Source organism: Phycodurus eques, chromosome 1, assembly GCF_024500275.1.
Source record: "Phycodurus eques isolate BA_2022a chromosome 1, UOR_Pequ_1.1, whole genome shotgun sequence".
Lineage (NCBI taxonomy): Eukaryota > Metazoa > Chordata > Actinopteri > Syngnathiformes > Syngnathidae > Phycodurus > Phycodurus eques.
In genome coordinates this window covers 7,095,698-7,114,293 of record NC_084525.1, presented here as the reverse complement: position 1 = coordinate 7,114,293, position 18,596 = coordinate 7,095,698, and the positions used below count along the sequence as shown (strand labels likewise).

At 41.7% G+C, this 18,596-nt stretch overlaps 1 protein-coding gene across 2 annotated transcripts; it reads right to left on the bottom strand.

The window, feature by feature from the left end:
* Nucleotides 1-1,511: 1,511 nt before the first annotated feature.
* spats2 (spermatogenesis associated serine rich 2) lies at nucleotides 1,512-17,426 on the bottom strand. Of its 2 annotated transcripts, XM_061675134.1 has the most exons (14): nucleotides 17,302-17,426; nucleotides 16,369-16,497; nucleotides 12,127-12,449; nucleotides 11,653-11,732; nucleotides 11,106-11,214; nucleotides 10,628-10,677; nucleotides 10,044-10,266; nucleotides 7,808-7,960; nucleotides 7,417-7,552; nucleotides 6,840-6,898; nucleotides 5,910-6,019; nucleotides 5,730-5,832; nucleotides 5,064-5,209; nucleotides 1,512-4,227 (listed from the first exon to the last, which is right to left on the bottom strand). In XM_061675134.1, exons 3-14 carry the CDS (start codon nucleotides 12,146-12,148, stop codon nucleotides 3,970-3,972), a joined length of 1,449 nt encoding a protein of 482 aa, XP_061531118.1. In that variant the 5' UTR covers nucleotides 12,149-12,449; nucleotides 16,369-16,497; nucleotides 17,302-17,426; the 3' UTR covers nucleotides 1,512-3,969. The 2 variants fall into 2 exon arrangements, with proteins under 2 accessions (XP_061531118.1, XP_061531109.1); XM_061675125.1 differs by lacking the exon at nucleotides 16,369-16,497.
* Nucleotides 17,427-18,596: the final 1,170 nt, after the last annotated feature.

The window sequence follows — 18,596 nt, the reverse complement described above, 5'->3', positions numbered from 1 at the left end:
CTGAGACATACTAACTGAATTGCAAGTGATGGAACTCAAATGTTAATTAAAAATGACCATGAGTCCTGATCTCATGACAAAGCAAACCAAAGCCCCAGAAAGAAGAAACAAGAGTTCAAACCTTGAATTGTTGCTCCCTTGACAAGCTGAACTCGGTACGGTAGTTATGTTCATTGTTTGTAAACAAAGATGCTTTACTTTGTTGTTGTTTTTGTCCTGATCTTTGAACAGATACTGTATTCACTGTGGCCTAGTAAACTAGTTTTCAACATGTTTGCGACCGTCGGCTACAGGGTGTCGAATGGTACCGTTCAGCAAATAAAGCACCTTCTAATATTACTGTATTTATACTTTATCATACCGATAATAGATATAGTTTTTGACAAACTTCCAAAATTATTCATATTTTTTTCCTCAAAATGTTCTGGATGCATTGCTAATGCAAGATATCCATATGCAACAATACAAATATACACATTGGCCTGGGTATGAATAATATGTTTTTTTTTTTTTGTATGAGTTTATTTGGAAGTTGCACAAATCACTCGTCACGTTGTACACTGCCACCCAGTGGTCAGCCATTGTAAGTGCAAAAAAAAACAATTGTTCCTCTCCTGATTTGGAAGACAAATTAGGCACCAACATTTTTGAAAATCTTCAAGGGACCAATAATTTAATTGAAATTTTATTTGAAAGATTTTAAGACAAACGGGTAGTAAACTATCATATAATTTTATTTACCCAGCTCAAGATTAGACAGTACTCTTGAGATATAGTTGTCATATTTTGCTTGTTTGCAACCCCAACCCTGTTACAGATATTCAGGCACTTAAACTTTATTTAAACAATAATTTTAGCATTACTCTATTTACGGTAACAGGTCCAGCGTTTTTTCCAGTAAATGCTAGCTTTCTTAGCTGCTATGCTAACTTGTCAAGAACAACTTTAGCAAACAAATAAAGACATCTTTCTCCTGACAATATGAGTAATAGGGTTGCATTCGTTTTAGTGACATTTCTAAACTGAAAACTTACCTTGGGTCTACCGAAGGTCAGAGGTTGAAAGTCATTTCTGCTGAGTCTTCTATTTCTGCAGCTCACTTCTTTCCCTCTTCTCTAAATGGCAAAAAAGGGTTTAGTAACAGTGCATATGTTGAGACTACTTTTAATTAATACTGTTTAAAATAGGTCTGTGATGATTTTTAAAAAAAAAACAATACATTTAAAAAAATAAAAAAATCACACCTGAAAATTTTATTTATAACTTTTGTTATTTGATGTGTAAATTGGTCATCCAGTACAAGTACAAGAGACAAAAAGCACATTTTAGTGGGTTCTCAAGAGGAATTTGCTATAATATTTAGGAATCCCTTTTACAACAACTAATTATATTTTAGGGGGATAAAATGTGAAATATTTAATGGCCAGATTTTCTAGTCACATTCCAGTGGCGATGCCAAAAAAAAGTATCAAATTGCTCCAATTAACAATAATAATTCAAGGTCAACTTAGTCGATATTGCAAAGGGTTTATTAGTAATAAAATGAATGATGCCATTGGGGGGTGAGGAGAGTAATTTGGTCCATTCACTGTGGATGTGATTTTGAGGGTGGGGGAGACAAAAGGTGGGATAGCAGAAGAAGAAAAGGCACTTGAGTTTGCAGCAACTAGATTACCGTTATGCCTAACATGAATATTCACATACAAAATGCATACATGTATATACAGCAAAGAGATTCAAGAAAAGAAAAATAAAATACATTTTAGTTTCAGAAAACCCTGTGGATATTTTTGTTGAGGAAAGGATTAGGTGAACTGTGATAAAACAAGTCTTTGGCGATAAACTAATATTCGTACAACTTGCGACAAACAATTAAGACATGCTTTTGAAATTTTAACTAACCCAACAGCGAGAATGACATCACCCAGGTGTGTGAGCACAAGAAGATGAATAGTTTGGCGTTTTGGAAACAATAGCTAATTATATTAACGCCAAGACCGCTACATGATGCAAACGTTGCTGCTACCATCTTTAAAGCTCACGTAGTAAAACACTACAGTATAATTAATTCCTTGTCGCGTGTACAGAAAATGTGTGTGTGGGGGTTGACCATCAATGAACGCAACAAGAAATATCGTCAGTCAACTTTGAAGATGTTAGCTGCTGGGCTTGCCCGTTATTTTACTAGGAAGCTAACCCAACGCTAGCTGTAGCTTCATGTTTTTCTAAAGAATTTCTTTCAAGTCAAAAGATTCTTGGCTCATTCCACTGCAACCCAGTGAACAAATAATACTATTCTCAACAGTGTGATAATTACGTTTTTGTTTTTTTTTTGGGGGGGGGGGGGTTAAAAGATAAAGAAACCTTACGATAAAAAAGGGAACGAAAATGAAGTTTTTCCATTTATATATTCCTAAGGTTTGCTTGATACAGGCCACACCAAACTTCCAAAATGAGGTATTGGATTTGTTTTTCCTTCATGTTTTGCTGACAACACAGTGAGAAGCTCAGTGAAATTCATGCGGTACATTAATGAGAGCATGTTTTAAAAAAAATAAAATAATAATAATAATAAAGCGGGGAGGGGGGGCTGCATATCTGCTTACATTTACATGAAAATTCTCTCCCTAAATCGTCACATTTCCTACAGAGGCAAGTGTAAAAAGGCCTGTCTGACAAAAGGCAACAACAAAATCGTACAAGGAAGAAAGTTGGCCGTTGGGATGGTCAGATGCCCCCCCCCCCCCCCCCCCAAAAAAAATGGACACCTCATTTTTTTTTTATATATATATATAAATCATTCTACAAAAAAACAAAAATGAGCCCTCTCAAGTCGCATACAAACCAATTAATGGCATCACATTTCAGCAGGAGGGGACACTTGCTAAGGGGTCATTTCATTTCTCGCTGCATTGGAGCTCAGTGTTTCCCAACTACACAGATCAGGTGTGCTGTGGAAAATCATCCAATTTAGCTTAAATCAGTCTGAAAATTCTACATATACATTTTTTTTTAACCCAAATAGCAAAAATCCGTGAATAACTGCCCCCCCCCCCCCCAAAAAAAAAAGATTTATAACTGCCTACGTGACACGCTTGTCTGAGTGAAGCTCCTCAATTCACTCCAACATAGTCCCTCGGAACAAAGATGCCACAAGATGGCAGGAAAGTAAGGTTTTTGCTTTGGCCTGAGCACAAAAACATCAAGGAATAACAGGATTGGTTCGAATGCAAATTTGCAACTGCCAAGCCACGAATATTCAGAGGTTCACTCTTACTTAGCTTTGCTCATTATCTATGCCAGTGACTTATAGTGACAGGTGGAATACTTAACTGCTGCTTCACTGGATGGCAGAAGGTTAAAATAATTGTTGTATCCACTTGTTGTCATTTATACAACAGAGCTTTGTGTTCAACAGGTCAAATGGAAATTTGTGAGTAAATTGATTACTGAAGTTTATATATAATTTGTGCAACATTTTTGTTTGGTGATGTGCCGTGAATTTTTTTCCTGTGTAAAATATGTGCCTTGGCTCAATAAAGGTTGGGAAAAACTGATCTAGCTAATTAGAGTAGCTCAGCAACAAACTACTGTAGTTGGCTACTAGGGAGCTAAAGCTAATGCGTTAGTTTTCTCAGGGTTTGGCGCACCTGGGCAATAGTGCCATAAGCTTCCTTTAAACGATACTGTTATTTATGGAACGGGGACAAGAAAACAAAATAGGGAAAAGAGTTCCACTTCCACAGTGCACCAGGGCTCACAAGTGGAAGGGAGAAGCCTACATCAACTACTCTAACCCACGATGCACGAGAGCTGTTCAAGTGTGAAGGATGAACGGATCGGTGTAAAGGGAATGATGAAAATATGTAAACTTCTTTTCAGGATGGCAGGCTAGAATCGGTGGTGGGGTCGGGGAGTGCAAGTTAAATAAGTAAAGGGGCTTTGAGTGAGCAGAGGGATTCCTGCAATCTACGGGCAGGGCATCCGCGGAAGCCTTTGAGGGAGACCGTTGTGTGAAGCTCGGCTTTGGTTAGTGGCCGACGAGGAAGAGGAGGAGGCGCCGCCTTGGGAGGCGCCTCGATAGCTGTTGGCAGGCCCGCCGTCGCCACTGCGGTAGCGGTGATCAGGGCGTCCGGGGTTTCGATCATGGTTGGAGCCGCTGTTGTAGCGCTGGCCGCCGGATTGATAACCCTGTCCCTGGAAAGTGCGGCGGTTGCCTTGGAATATCTGAGGAGGACGTGGCAAGTTAAACACAGGGTGAACAGCGCAGAGGTGGGAGAACCTTCACGCTAAGGGGTCACATTTGATATTTAAAACAGAGACTAGGTTATTTGTAGAGGTCAGATGAATGTTTTCCTCATGTATGCTGTTATTTATAAATGATTATAATTAACCAATTATTTAGAAGATTTTTCAAAAAATATACACGTAGTTCTTATTTTTTTGAATAATGAATTTTAAAAAATTATAGTTTAATTAAAATGAACAATTTACACATTGTCAAAAAAAACTGAGAAAATTAATGTGAGTGCGAATGGTTGTTTGTTTCTATGTGCCCTGGCATTGGCTGGCGACCGGTTCAGGGTGTACCCCGCCTCCTGCCCGAAGATAGCTGGGATAGGCTCCAGCAGCCCGTGAGGATAAGTGGTAAAGAAAATGGATGGATGGATGGATGGTTTAATTTGATAGTAAATAAAACTCTTATCTGAAGGCACCGCTGTACTACCTTTACTCACTGTCACCTCCTGAGGAAGAGCGTGGTACTACAACACCAGACAAAGTGGTGTTGGTGTTAACCAGAAGTGATCTAGTTAACATTTTCACGAGACCCTAGTGAGGATAAGCAGTAAAGAAAATGGATGGATGTTTAACGCTATATCTCTACAATTGAGTATTACATAGTTCTGAGTCTGTACACCTTTTCAGCAATTATCTTCAAACATGTATAATGTATTTAGTAACAAATGAATTTACTTTACAGGGTCTTTAACAATTGGAGCAGGCTGTGCGTGGCCTTTGCCCTCCCCCCGGTATTAGCATCTATGTTATTTTCAGGAGCTCACCTGTTTGGCCGGTGGGGGTCGGAACTGGCTGGTGGGGCTTTGGGTCTGAGTGGGTGGAGGGGCTTCCACAATACTTGGGTTGGCCACTGAGGAGGACGTGGAGCTGCAACGGGACCGATCAGAGTAACCCGTCCGGGGGTGGTAAACTGGTGAGGAAAATGAGGAGACATGGCAAGTTCAGAAACCCCTTTTTATGGCCTCCATTCATTTTCTACTTTATTGGGGTCCTGGGTGAGCAAGAGGTGGGGTACTCCCTGCACTGGTCGACAGCCAATTACGGAGCACTTATAGACAAAGATTTACACCATTTTCTACTTGTGTGACAGTTTGTCGAAAAAGTGGCATTAATGACCCTTTGTCATTCAAGTTGAGAGAGTGTTTAAAAAGAGATTTCCACCGATTAATATGCCTTGTGATTGGCTGGCAACCATTCCAGGGTGTACGCCGCCTCTTGCCCACAAAGTCAACTGGGATCGGCTCCAACTCAGCTGCGACCCTAATGAGGACACGTGCTATAGAAAATGAATAGATGGATTGGTTAACTTCTGTTAAAATCTTACTTATAACATTGAGTGTACATATTTTTATGGGAACACGGACTCTAGTAATTCAAAATAAAATTGATCTCAGTGGGGATCCATATGGAGGTAGCACCAATGCTTTTACCAGATCCAAATTGCGTGATGCTCGTCTTCAGCGGCTCCAGATCGAATGTAAATCTGACAGCTTTGCCGAGATCCTCATCATATTTCCGCTCGCTCACAAAGTGCTGCAGAGAAATGGTAATGGACGTGAGTCACGGCATCGTGACGGAAACCACGAGGCGCCAGAGAGCGAGCGAAGCACCTTGATGTCAGCCCGCAGTTCAGTCAGCTGCTCTTCGGACATGGACGCCGATTGGTCTGTCAGCCTGCGCAGCTCCTCGGCTCTCTTCTGTCGAGCGTTCAAACTCGACACTGAAACAACACGCTATTTGAGGAGTCAACTCAAGCAGATCTGTAGAGCTTATACTGCATTTTAGGTTCATCCTGAAATTTCACCAGTTTGCCGAAGTATGGAGAGAAAACCCACGTAACTTTTCTATGCGTTTTGGGTATGCCAAAGGCTCAAAGTGCAGCTGACCTCTCCATCGAAACTGATTGATTGCTTCTGCGAAAATCTACAGCAGGCTCAGCAAGCACACAAGAGCCACTTGACACTTTTGACTCAAACAAGCTCCCTTGCAAAAAGAAACCCCAAGTCTATTACACAGTGCATTTTGGATCAAGACATCTCAATAATCAAAGTGGTCCATTGGGGTTTGTCTTAACATCTCCAGGGGGACTGAACAAGAAATACAGGAAAAGCAAAAGGAGAAAGTTTGGTAGACAAGGTTTTTTTTTTTCTAGTTTCACGTGCGCACACAATTGCTCACGCTTCCTTGCATAAAGACGCTGCCGAGACTCCCCTGACACCCGACACCATTCAATTTTTCCTGGAACACTCTTCACTCAAAAGACCAGACTAAGGCAGAATGGCCTACTTGTGCAAATGTCTTACACTATTTATTTTCCTACTTTACATATACACACACAGGAATGCTGTAGGTATAGTAGGACCCTTCGGGGCTCCTCACTCACCCCCCCCCCCAAAAAAAACTAGGACTTGCTCTTCCACTACAATCACTTTTTACGACCTTTTCGGAAATACTTATATTTCAGGCCAGATGTTTAGTTCCTATGAGGCATGTTGTCGAGAGCTGCTATGTCCCCGAGACTTTTCAAAGGCAGTACTTACTGGCCTCTGCTTTCACTTTGTCCATTTCACCCAGCAATGTCACTTCTCTGTCCATTAGGCTGCAAAAGAAGAGCGAATAAGAGGCCTCAATTGTCTTCAATCAGATTACATAGCAGAATACCAGAAACATGAATCAAGAGACAGCTGCACACAGTTCAGACAAAGTGATGTGTCATACAGCACTACAGTCAAGTCTGGTGAAAGTCACTGACGTTTAGAAGACTGAGACTGACCCCGAATTCATTGTTGGTATTACACCAGTTCATTTGATGTGGATTCAGAGATTTGTTTCTAAATACATTACATGTGTTTGAAGATAATCATCATTAACATAAAACAGTAGTCAAGTCATAATTACAGTAAATTTGTATGAAAAAACTAAAAGGCCATTAAAAAAAGAAAAGACTAACCGTAAGTACAGTGGTAATTAAGCCTTCTGTTTTGTGCCACAAGACGTATTCTTTGTCCGTGTCGCAAACACCCTGCAATTTATTTCTTGCTACTCCAGAGTACACAGTTGTAGTTGCCAATAAAGTTTCAAGAGGCTTCTCTCACACCAAAGCAAAACTATACACACGTGGTCTGTAGCTCAGCAAATGTCTGCTTCATCTTCTTGAGAGATGAGTCCATCTCCTCCTTCACCAACATCCTGTAGCGAGTCAGCGAAGCGGTGCATCGTTGCAGATCCTTCACGGAGCGGTCGATGTTGGGGGCTAAGGGGACACATTTAAGTTATAAAAACAAATGTGCCTGTGGGCTACATATGAATCCACTATTAAATCCATGGCCTATCAAGTACATGATTTGCCTCCGTTCACTCAACCACAATGTGATACAGCATTCCTAATGAACTGGCCGCTACTTGAGAACAAAACACTTTCTGCTAGTAATTAACACCACAGTATTAGGCATCGATATTGTCAACGCAACAATGGAAGCAGATTTCAGCACTGAGCCGGATAGCTTACCAATCTTCTTTCCTGCAAACGATCGTTGCTGACTTTGTCCATCGGGGAGTGCCAAGGAGGAGTTTTGACGCTGTGAATCTCGTGCTTTGCTGCCTCTGACACCCTCGTGGGAACTCTGTGCTGGCTGAGAGGGCGGACTCGCTGCTTTTGCACCTGTGAGAGGGCCGCACGTCACAGCTGTTTATTCCACTGGAGAACTACAAGCGATGATGCGCCCAAATTTTGTGTTTGGTAAATAAGGATGTGCTCACAATCTTTGCCATGCTTGGGCCCACTTGACACATACTCAAGTCTGGTATGTTTTTTTAGTGTCTTTTGGTTCCTTGAAAAGTACTACATAAAACCAAAGTTATAGTGGAGTGCTCTGATCCACAGTAAAAGATTGGTGCACATCCCCTTCTCTGGCACATAAGCAAGAGCCAAGTCATGGTCATGGAATAATCACGAAAAGGTTCCACTGTAATTTAGTGTCTGTTACAAAATGTCTGACTAAAACCAAGATGGAACAAAAACCAAGGCAATATTCCCCATAGGAAATAATGTAAATTCAACACCTAGTCATGGTCATAGACACTAAATTACAGTGGAACCTTTGTTTTCATGATTACTCCGGTTATAAAATGTCAGACTAAAACCAATATGGAACAAAAACCGAAGCAATATTTCCCAAAGGAAATAATGTAAATTCAATTCACCTGTTCCAGACAACCAAAAATATTTTTTAAAAAATGTACATTTTATGGTGACTGACTATATAGTTTAACACACAAAGAGCAATCTGAAATAAATATAACTGACTAATCAAATGTATAAATGAACATTAAACATTACTTTCACCTTTTATTGAACATATCGACATTTAACCCAATGCAAGTCATGGTCGTTATGACCATGTTGCAGTCAACACCCTCTATTAGTAATTTATACTGCAGTAGAGCAGTGAATTACATAGTTCAGTCAGTAAGCGATCGGCCGTGCAAAAGCTTCACTCAAGGAAGTGCTTCATCCCGTATAACACGTGACTCAGTGCACCTGGAAAATGGCCGATCCGTCCATAATGCAATGCGGCATGACAACACAGTCACAAGCCTTACTAGAAAACACTGAAAAAAGATAACCGCGATTGTGCAAATTAACAGAATTACTAGAACAAAATCAAGTCATGTGTGCCATGAGTATTATTATTACTCCTCTCACCACATATTCATGATTTTCATCTTACACAATAGAAATAAACAGAAAGACGACAATTATCCACCAATTCACCAAAGTTGCAACATCTGATTTAGCCGATTGTCCGTTACATTGAAGCACTGAGGCTATATGCACCCATATTACTGTACAGTACAAAATAATTGTTTTGTAGGTTTTTTTTCATGGCCTAAAATGCCCAGTACAGTACAAAGTTGTTATAAATGCAAAATTGCTATAAATGCTTGAACATTTCACATTTTATCCAAACTTTCCATGCCGGAGTGCTTGGTTATGGTGACATTGACGACGTACAGTGCTCATTATAGTAGAGTCACTTTCATAAGCTGTGAGGAATTAAGGCCTCTTTATACTCCACGGCTGACAACGCCCGCATTGCATCACGTGACCGACGAATTGCCCCGAGCGGCCCCTCTGCGTAGCTTGACGCGCACACGGCAAAAATTGTTGCGGCGCGTAGACGGCGCAGAGATCATCTCTCGTAATTGGTCTGTTTTAGTCACATGCTGTGATGACATACTCAGCGTGCCCCTTGGTTCTACATACCATCTACACTGCCGCCTACTTGATCGATTTTGCAGCATAATTAAACGTATCGTCTGGTCATCTAGGTCCATTTGCTCTAGTAGACACTGTTCCACGGTCGCCATTGTTCTTGCTTTGTTCCTTGTTAGGGAAAGGAAAGTAAAAACGGCTACCGGAAATGGCCAAAAAAATGCAGAGGAAACTCCACCCTGCATCCAGCTGAAGAGACACTTGGAGGTGAACTGCAGTACATCTTCAAAACTGCGAGCGTGGGTGGCACTCGAGTATGAAGGCAAACTATGCGCCAGATAGCCGCAGTGACGTCAGCGCGGTCGCCGTCCGCGCAAGTATAAAGAAGCCTTTACAGAAAACTTTTGAACTCTGTCATTGCCAACAAAGGCTATTTAACAAAGTATTGAAATGAACTTTTGTTATTGAGGAAGTTTAACAGCAACACAAACAATAGAAACAATAATATACAAGCCCTCTATGTGTTTACCAGTGGTTTCGGATGTGGTTAGTTCAGAGTCAAGCTCCGATGCGTCCACAGAGGCTGAGTCCAGGTGTTCACTCAGCGAGTCAAGTGACTCCCCCTCCACCAATAAGCCATTGGGGTGGAAGCCGTTGGTCTTGTCCTTGCTTTCCTCAAGTGGCGTGGCCTCAGATGGGCCTGGTTCTGCTGAGGCCTCCGGCTGGGGCTTGGGCTTCTTTTTCTTATTGGGCTGCAGGTCAAGAAATCAATGTCAGTGTGCTTTGTTGCAATTTTCTTTTGTCAAGCAGTAACAGAACAAGAAGAATGTGACATAAAAAACATTTAAACTGTACAGTAAAATAATAATAATGATGCTAATAACAACAACAATAATAATAATAACACACTTCCAATTGTCTATCAAGTAAATCCAGACAAATGCCCATGTATAATTTTCAGTCTTGTATTAATACGAGAATACTGAACTGGCTATGTCATAATATATTGCCTTCCGTACTTTAAGATATCGTCAACAACTAAGATTACTCATTTTTTACTGACTTAATGAGAGTGTGAGTCAACAGTTGAGGTGCGCTTTGTTCAAATCCTACCTTTTTTTTGCCAGTGACACTCCACTCCTTCAGGATCTCCACTGCACTCCCTACACAAAAGGGTGTGACAGAAACAATGAGGGCACAGCACCAAATATTTCATACATCATCCGAATGCCAGTTTGTGCTGTTAACATATTACTTGAACAAATAAAAACAAAAGGAGTCAGATGTAAAAGGAGTACTTTCTTGTGCTTAATATAGACCATGTATGCGTAAGACACCTGGCATATGCATACTGAGCACGCCATGAACTTCTAAGTGATGACAGCCAGCGCGTCACAACTGACTTAACTTCCAGGCAGGTGGAAATGCATAAACAAACATTGAAACATCCACTTAATGTGGCTGCTGTCATATGTGACGTCCATGACTGGTGCCTTGAAGGCATTTATGAACTGAAGTTTTTATATGGGAAACACCAGCCATTAAATGTTTATAGGGAAGCTTTCTAGGTCAACAATGGACACCTGCATACCTTCTAAGAACGCTTGAACAGCCTTGTCAACGCAGTTCTCAAAATGCTGCAACACCAGAACAATCTCATTGTTGCTTTTGTTGGGGACAACCGCCCTGACGGCGCTGATCTGCAACACAAGAAAACAGAAAGCACACAAATCACGCAGAGTAGGATGATCTTTCACAACAAAAATTACACCTCCAGCTCCAACTGTTTTGGAATACTCTATAACTACTGGAACTCAAAACATTAAAACCAACATATTGCCGAGTCAAGTAAACATGTGACCAACAACTCAATATGCTTAAAAAAGTGGGGGAAAAAATGCAAATGAAGTGATTTTTGTACACCCCTGGGCTCAGGCTTATGGAGTGACAAAACCACTTATTCATTTCCATTCAATTGCTTATCAAAGCAAACTCTTTATCCACAGGCCTTCGGGTTAAGTAAGGCGTTGAACTTTAAACAAACAACACTTACAAGGCCCTAAAAAGTAAAAATGGGATATAAGCACTTGTTTGAAACAAACCCGTCGGCATTGCTCACGTATACACACAAATCTTACCTTCTCTTTCATCCTTTCCGGTGGCCCTCCCTGGGACATGACCATCTTTGAGCGGGTGTCAAATACCACCCCCGAGGTGTCTGAAAAGAGCCGAAAAATAACTAAAACTAAGCTACAAAATCAGTGCGCACTAGCTAGTTCACATCTATTTGTTTTTAAAAAGGGCTACAGTTCAATTTATTCAAAGAAATGTCTGGTCAATTCCTATACTGGCTTGTTTGTGTCAGACAAAAGGAAGCGTCTTCAAGGAAAAAAACTGAACACTGCTGAGTAGGACATTGAAAGAGAAGTCCAAAGTTAAACAGATCAGTTAGTGAAAGGAAAAGAGGTTAACGTGACAGTAAACATGCACGGCCAGGTCACTCTGATACTTGTTACGCCACATTCATAGCCACGACCTTGACATGAGTGTCAGCCTTGTGTTCCATTCCACCACACACACACACACACACACACGCACACACACACACTCACCCTTTTGGTTCTTCTTTGCCATGTTGTCAGCTGCAAGTTCACGCACGGACAGTCGCACAACGATGAGTTTGCAACTTGCTCAAGACTGTGACTTCAAAAGTGCTCACTCTGTTGTTCAATTGAAGGATCCAAAGGTTGGCCAAAGGGTTTTTTTTCCTTCTTTTTTTTTAAATAAAAACCCTTTTCTCAAGGGTTTGTTGTGATAGAGGAAGTTATTGAGGTTCACGACTGGCCCAGCGGTTTAGGAGGAGGAAATTCAGTCCAAACCTCCAAGATCAGTTCAGCCAAAGACACGAGTTCTCTTCCTTGTGCTTCACACTAATCTGTGACAGGAAAAAGAGAGGGGAAAAAGTTGCTTGTTATTCATTCATTTGGCTGCTTTCATCTTTTTAGTGGTGGTGGGAGTCCTAGATCAGGAATTCTCAAACTTTATAGATCCAGGGACCCCTAGTGAGGGAGATGTTTTTTTTTTTGCCAAGGAACCCTTCATAAATGCACCCCTAAAAGAGATGGCATTTAAACAAAACAAAAAAACTAATTTAATTCCCGCAAAAAAAAAAACCAGACAGCCTGAATGGAATCATTTTCACATTGCATTCTGGTTAGTAAACAAATAATGCCTTAAAAGTCTTAACACAAAAGCAGATTTCATTAAATTGTTGCCTGATCTTCTGGAAACCAAGCTACATTTTCGGATTGTCCTAATATTGTGACATGTTTGTCACGTATTCATCATTCATTTTTTTTAACACAAGTAGAGTTTGTGTACTTCTCTTTGAAAGTGAGTACTTGCCACCTCTGTCAGTACACCGTGTGCAGAATTATTAGGAAAGTCTTATTATTGAGTATTATTTTTATTACTCACCAACCACAGTGCTTTAGGTTAATCCAAAATGTTAATAAACCTCAAGAATGTTAAAGAAATTAAAAGTGAGGTTTAGACTTCCTTATAATACCAATATGTGGAGAACTACGAGGCAACTATTGGTGTGCAGAATTATTAAGCAACTACAGCGTATGTGGGAGGGGCCATAGGGGTTGGGTGCAGTGTGAGCTGGGCGGTAGGGGGGGAAGGATCCAGAGCTGGTGTGTGAGTTCAAGAAATTCCGACTAGATATATTCAAGTTTGCCTCCACGAACTGTGCACGGTAAGAGGTGCCGAGCAGGTGTGGGTGTATCCTTATCGTCCCCAACTGGTGGTGTGTTGGCTCCGATGGTGGGGGAAGATGGGGGTTCAATCTGGCAGGCTCAAACATATTGTGAGTCTGCTGGGAACGTCTGGCAGAATACCCTGTCAGGAAGATTTTCAACTCTCACCTGCTGCAGAACTTCACCCACATCCCGGGGGACATGGAGTCCCAGTGGACCATGTTTCGCGCCTCCATTGCTGAGGCGGCCGCCCGGAGATGTGGCCGTAAGGTAGTCTGTGTCTGTCGTGGCAGACACCCCCGAACCAATTGGTGGACACCAGTGGTGAGGGATGCGGTCAAGCTAAAGGAGTCCTAAGGGGCCTTTTTGGCCTGTGGGACTTCTGAGGCACCTGATTGGTACCAGCCGGCCAAGCGGAATGGAGCTTTGGTGGTCGCTGAGGCAAAAACTCAGGCATGGCAGGAGTTCGGTGAGGCCATGGAGAACGACTTGCGGACAACTCAGAGGTAATTGTGGTCCACCATCCGGCGTCTCAGGAGGAGGAAGCAGTGCACCATCAACACTGTGTATAGTGGGGATGAGGCGCTTCTGACCTCACGTTGGGATGTGAGTCGGTGGGGAGAATACATCGAAGACCTCAATTCCACCGACACGCAGGAAGCAGAGTCTGTGATCTCTGGAGTTGAGGTCACTGAGGTGGTTAAAAAGCTCCTCGGTGGCAAGGCCCCAAAGGGATGAGATTTGCCTGGATTTCCTAAAGGCTCTGGATGTTGTGGGGCTATCCTGGTTGACAAGCCTCTGCAACATCGCATGGACATCGGGGACTCCTATGGGGAGTCGGGTAGTGGGGGGGGGACCAAACCCCCTGATACAGACTGTTCGGTCCCTGTACGTCTGGACTCTCCCTTAGCGATACGGTGAGAAGCTCAGTCATCCGGCTCAGAGTAGAGCCGCTGCTCCTCTGCATTGAGAGGAGCCAGATGAGGTGACTCATGCATCTGATTAGGATGCTTCCTGGACGCTTCCCTGGTGTGGTGCATCCCATCGGGAGGAGACCCAGGCCAAGCTGGAGACACTATGTCTCCCGGCTGGCTTGTCAACGCTTCGGGTTTCCACCCGAAAGAGCTGGATGAAGTGGCTGGGGAGACTGAAGTCTGGGCTTGCCTGCTAAAGTTACTGCCCCCAAGACCAGACCTCATAAGCAGAAGAATGGATGGAAAACACATTTTCCCATCTCACTTTATTATTTTCATTTAAGTGAGAATTATTTACAAACAAGAAAACCTTTAAACAGAAATCAATATAAACTGATTTATTTATTTATTTTATTTTTTTTAATAATTAACGACCGGTATAGCCACCCTTCTTTCAATAACGGTGATGAGCCTTGGACTCTTGTCATTTTCTTCATTTGTAGTCAATCAAGTTTTTGTGCAGCAGAAACCACAGCCTCCCAGACATCGTTCTGAGAGGTGTACCGTTTTCCTTCACTGTAGCTTCCGTTTAAGAACTGCCCACAAGTTAGCAATTGGGTTCAGGTCAGGTGAGGCAGGGGGCCAAGTCATCAGTTTTTCATCTTTCAAGCCTTTACTGCCCAGCCAGAAGAGTACTTGGATGCATGGAGCACTGTCTTGCATAAAAATCATTCTTTTTGAAAGATGCAGAATTCTTCTTGGACCAGTTCCTGAATAAAGTGTCTTCTAAAAATTGACAGAATGTTTGAGAGTTCATTTTGACCCCATCTTTAATCCAAAAAGGTCCAACAAGCTCATCTTGAATAATACCAGCCCATACTACTATCACACCTTCACTTTGCAAGCGTCTTGAGTCGAAGTGGAGCTCTGTGCCCGCTAATGATCCAGACACGGGCCCATCCATCTGGTTGGTCAAGAGTCACTCTCATTTCATCAGTCCACAAAACCTTTGAGAAATCTGTCTTCAGATAGATCTTGGGCCAATCTAGGCACTTCAGCTTATGTGTCTTGTACAGTGGTGGTCTTTTTTCAGCTTTTCCTACCTTGGCCATGTCTCTGAACATCTTGTACTTCGAGGTATTTAAGGTAGGTTGCAGTTTTAAATTATGACAGAACTTGAGGATAATGGGTTTCTGGTAGTATCGTGCTTGATTCTTTTCAAATCGTTGGCAGTTAATTTGCATCTTTTTCTCTCAACATGGTTCTTGCAACCCTGTTGACTATTCGCAACAAAACGGTTGATGGTTCTGTGATCACGCCCCCCATGTCTTAGCTATTTCAAGAGGGCTGCATCCCTCTGGCAGACTTAATTATCGACTTTTCTGAGTCCGTTAAATCTTTATTGGCTCCATCTTGTCTAAAGAACAGAAGTCGCATAGTAATTATGCACACCATTATATGGGGTGCTGATTTCTTTAGGTCACACCCACACTCATTACACAAATACACAGCACCTCCTATGCTTAAATCCATTAAGCATTCAGGTTTATCCAGCTAGGTAATATGCCTAAAAGTGAAATGATCATAATACTTGCCTATATAATTCTGCACACAGTGTGTGATAGATGGGTTGTGGCTTGCACTTGCAACACAGCACAGGTCCAACAAACAGAGAGTAATCAAACAGACAATCATTTTGGTTTTTTTTCCCCCATGTTTGCTTTGAACAAGAAGTAGAACTGATTGCTGCTTCTCGGGAAATGGAAAGCTAAAACCTACGCACACCCCTTCAGATATATTGAGGCCTGCTTTTACCACACCTGTGCGTGCACATGTTAGTCACCGGTGTGATAGTGCAGCCAGGCGTGCAGACAAGAACGTGGCACGCATGTTATTTACGTAAAGTTAGGGAAATTCATCTGTATTCATCATGGCAACATTCACAACAGGTCCTTGAAAATTTCGCAGGACGTCTACTTCAATGCCTTTCAGTGACTCCTCTAGTCTCGCTGTTATTTCTAATTGAACCAGGAAGTTTATAGGTTGATTCATGGTCACGTTTTGTGAATTTTCCCATTCTGCTCATAGAAACACTGAACAGTTTGACAAAAAAGGGGCAAATGAAGTTCACCTGTAAAGGGCAAAGTACATAGGGTCAGGGCTAATTCTGAAATATCACCTGTACGCCGAATAGCCCAAACTTTTTAGGAGTAGTGTACTTGCTGTATCCTTGTGAATTGTTGATCAAGTGGGTTGCTGCTGCTCCTGCTTGAGTCGTCAAGAGAGCCAGCAGGATTTGGGCTGCCTACTGCAGGATGGGGGAGGTGGAGGGAGGGGTGGGGGGGGTGGATGGGGGAGGTGAGGGGGCAAGAGGCACTCTCAACTTTAAGCTGAACACAATTAAACACGCTGCGCTGTGACGTTTGCAAGTCAATGGGCTTCTCAGGCCACGTCAAAAGACTGGAGTGAATTATTGGAAAATGAAACTAGTAGAATAACTTGAACGCCACTAAGCATACGTTCATAAACCCTAAATGACGGTTTGCAATCCAAGACAAAACCCCTTCTCCACTTTTCGCCACAGTCATTTCAACGAACATTTCAGTGTATGGAAGCCAACCAACCCGCAAGTTGTACGGTGGGAATATAGCTTACATGACAAGACAGGTTCTAGTAACGACGACTAGGTTGTAAAATGTAATTGACACAAGGAGCTTTCTCGCTCGTTTCCACATCTTTAGCTTAACTCCGGAGCTGAGGTTAGCATGGTAGCCTTACCTAACGCCGTGTTCGCTTTGCAATGCTACGCGCAATTAATGATTCGCCTCTGGCATTACATTTTCAGAAACACACGAGCGACGACTTGCAACACGAGTAACGAAGAGCATCGTCTTAGTCAACATCAGAATACTGTTATTGCTGGCGTGCAGCTGGCTTGCGGTTATGTTTTAAAAAAATAAAAATAAAAATAAAATGAAAAAATCTGCTCATAACAGCTACCCTTCGATCCATTAGAGGCCGATTCAAGCAACGCTCTGTGAAAGCGTTGCTTTGTTGTTATTAATATTAGACGTTTACATAGTGCGGGAGTAGCAAAATAAGAGTTACGTACGTGATGATGCAAAATGAGGGGAATAATTTGGGTACGAGTGAGCGCAGATCCCAAAGGCAGCCGACTTGTGCGCTGAGAGACGAGACGAGACGAGACTATGCTGCTCTGCTGTAGTTTGCTCCAGGCTTCTCCAGGGTTGCCAGGTTGGAATCACCGAAGCACGCCTTTATTTACCATTCTCGGCAACCAGGAGGCTGGTCAAGTTCACATCAGAAACAAATATTGCAAAGACCCAATTCTTTGTTTATTACGGGGTGTGCGTGTTTTTTTATTTATTTATTTATTTTAATACTAACATCTCAGCAAAAATAATAAAAATATGTCATAGAAGTGCCAAAATGGGGGTGATATTCGGTCAACTGGGTGTCCTAATATAAATTTTTAGGGCTGTGACTAACAAATAATAATAATAATAATGTATTAATCTGTTGATTAATTTTAAGATTCATTGTTTTTTTTAATATATTTTTTATTTCCATCCCTTTATTAAAAACCAGTACATCATTGATTTAGTTACTGGTTTGGTCCATAACATGTCAGAAAATAGGCAAAAAAAGATAGTGATCATTGTTTCCCAAAGTAAAACAGATGTTTGCAAATGTCACACAAAGATATTTCATATTTAATTCATGGAGAGCTACAGAAATCTGAGAATATTTACTGTTGAGAGCCTGAAATTATGTTAGCCGACTCCCCCAGAACCACCTGCAATATATACGAAAATTCAAAGAGAACCACAATTGTAGGCGTATTTCTGTAAATTCATTCAGTACAACTACTAAAAGGCATTGATAAATATCATTATGAACTATCTAAACTTCTTGAGGACTACTTTGATGGGTACAGGGAAGAGGAAACGTAGTTTTGCGGTATGGCTGTATATTTTTGGTAACACAAGATGGTTAATATTGTAACACGCTTGGGTTGTTACTTATTGTATGTAACAAATTGGGGGGGAGGGCATTCTTAATTGTTTATAAGTTATTCCTTTATTGTCAATAATTTGCAACACATAAACAAAAAATGGGGTTAGTAATATACTGTATACAGTAGGTTTTACTTGTACCTACTCTTTTTCAAACACTTCTACTATTTTTGTTTGTCTGGTTTGGTCTATTTGGTCTTCGAAATAAACTGCTGTCTTCCTTCCTTCCTTCCTTCCTTCCTTTCTTCCTTCATTCATTCATAATCAAAGTACAATAGCGTTATCTAAAGATCAATAAGTATATAATCAAAACTTGGGAGTACTGTCCAACAGGTGGCAGATGTGTTGACAAAGCCTGTAACAAAATTGA

Coding starts and splice junctions, on each gene's coding strand:
- spats2 (XM_061675134.1), bottom strand. CDS start 12,148: ATGGCAAAGAAGAACCAAAAGG. Junction 7,961..10,043: donor AACCACATCCGAAACCACTG/GTAAACACATAG, acceptor GCCCTCTCACAG/GTGCAAAAGCAGCGAGTCCG. Junction 7,553..7,807: donor GTTTGCAGGAAAGAAGATTG/GTAAGCTATCCG, acceptor GTGTCCCCTTAG/CCCCCAACATCGACCGCTCC.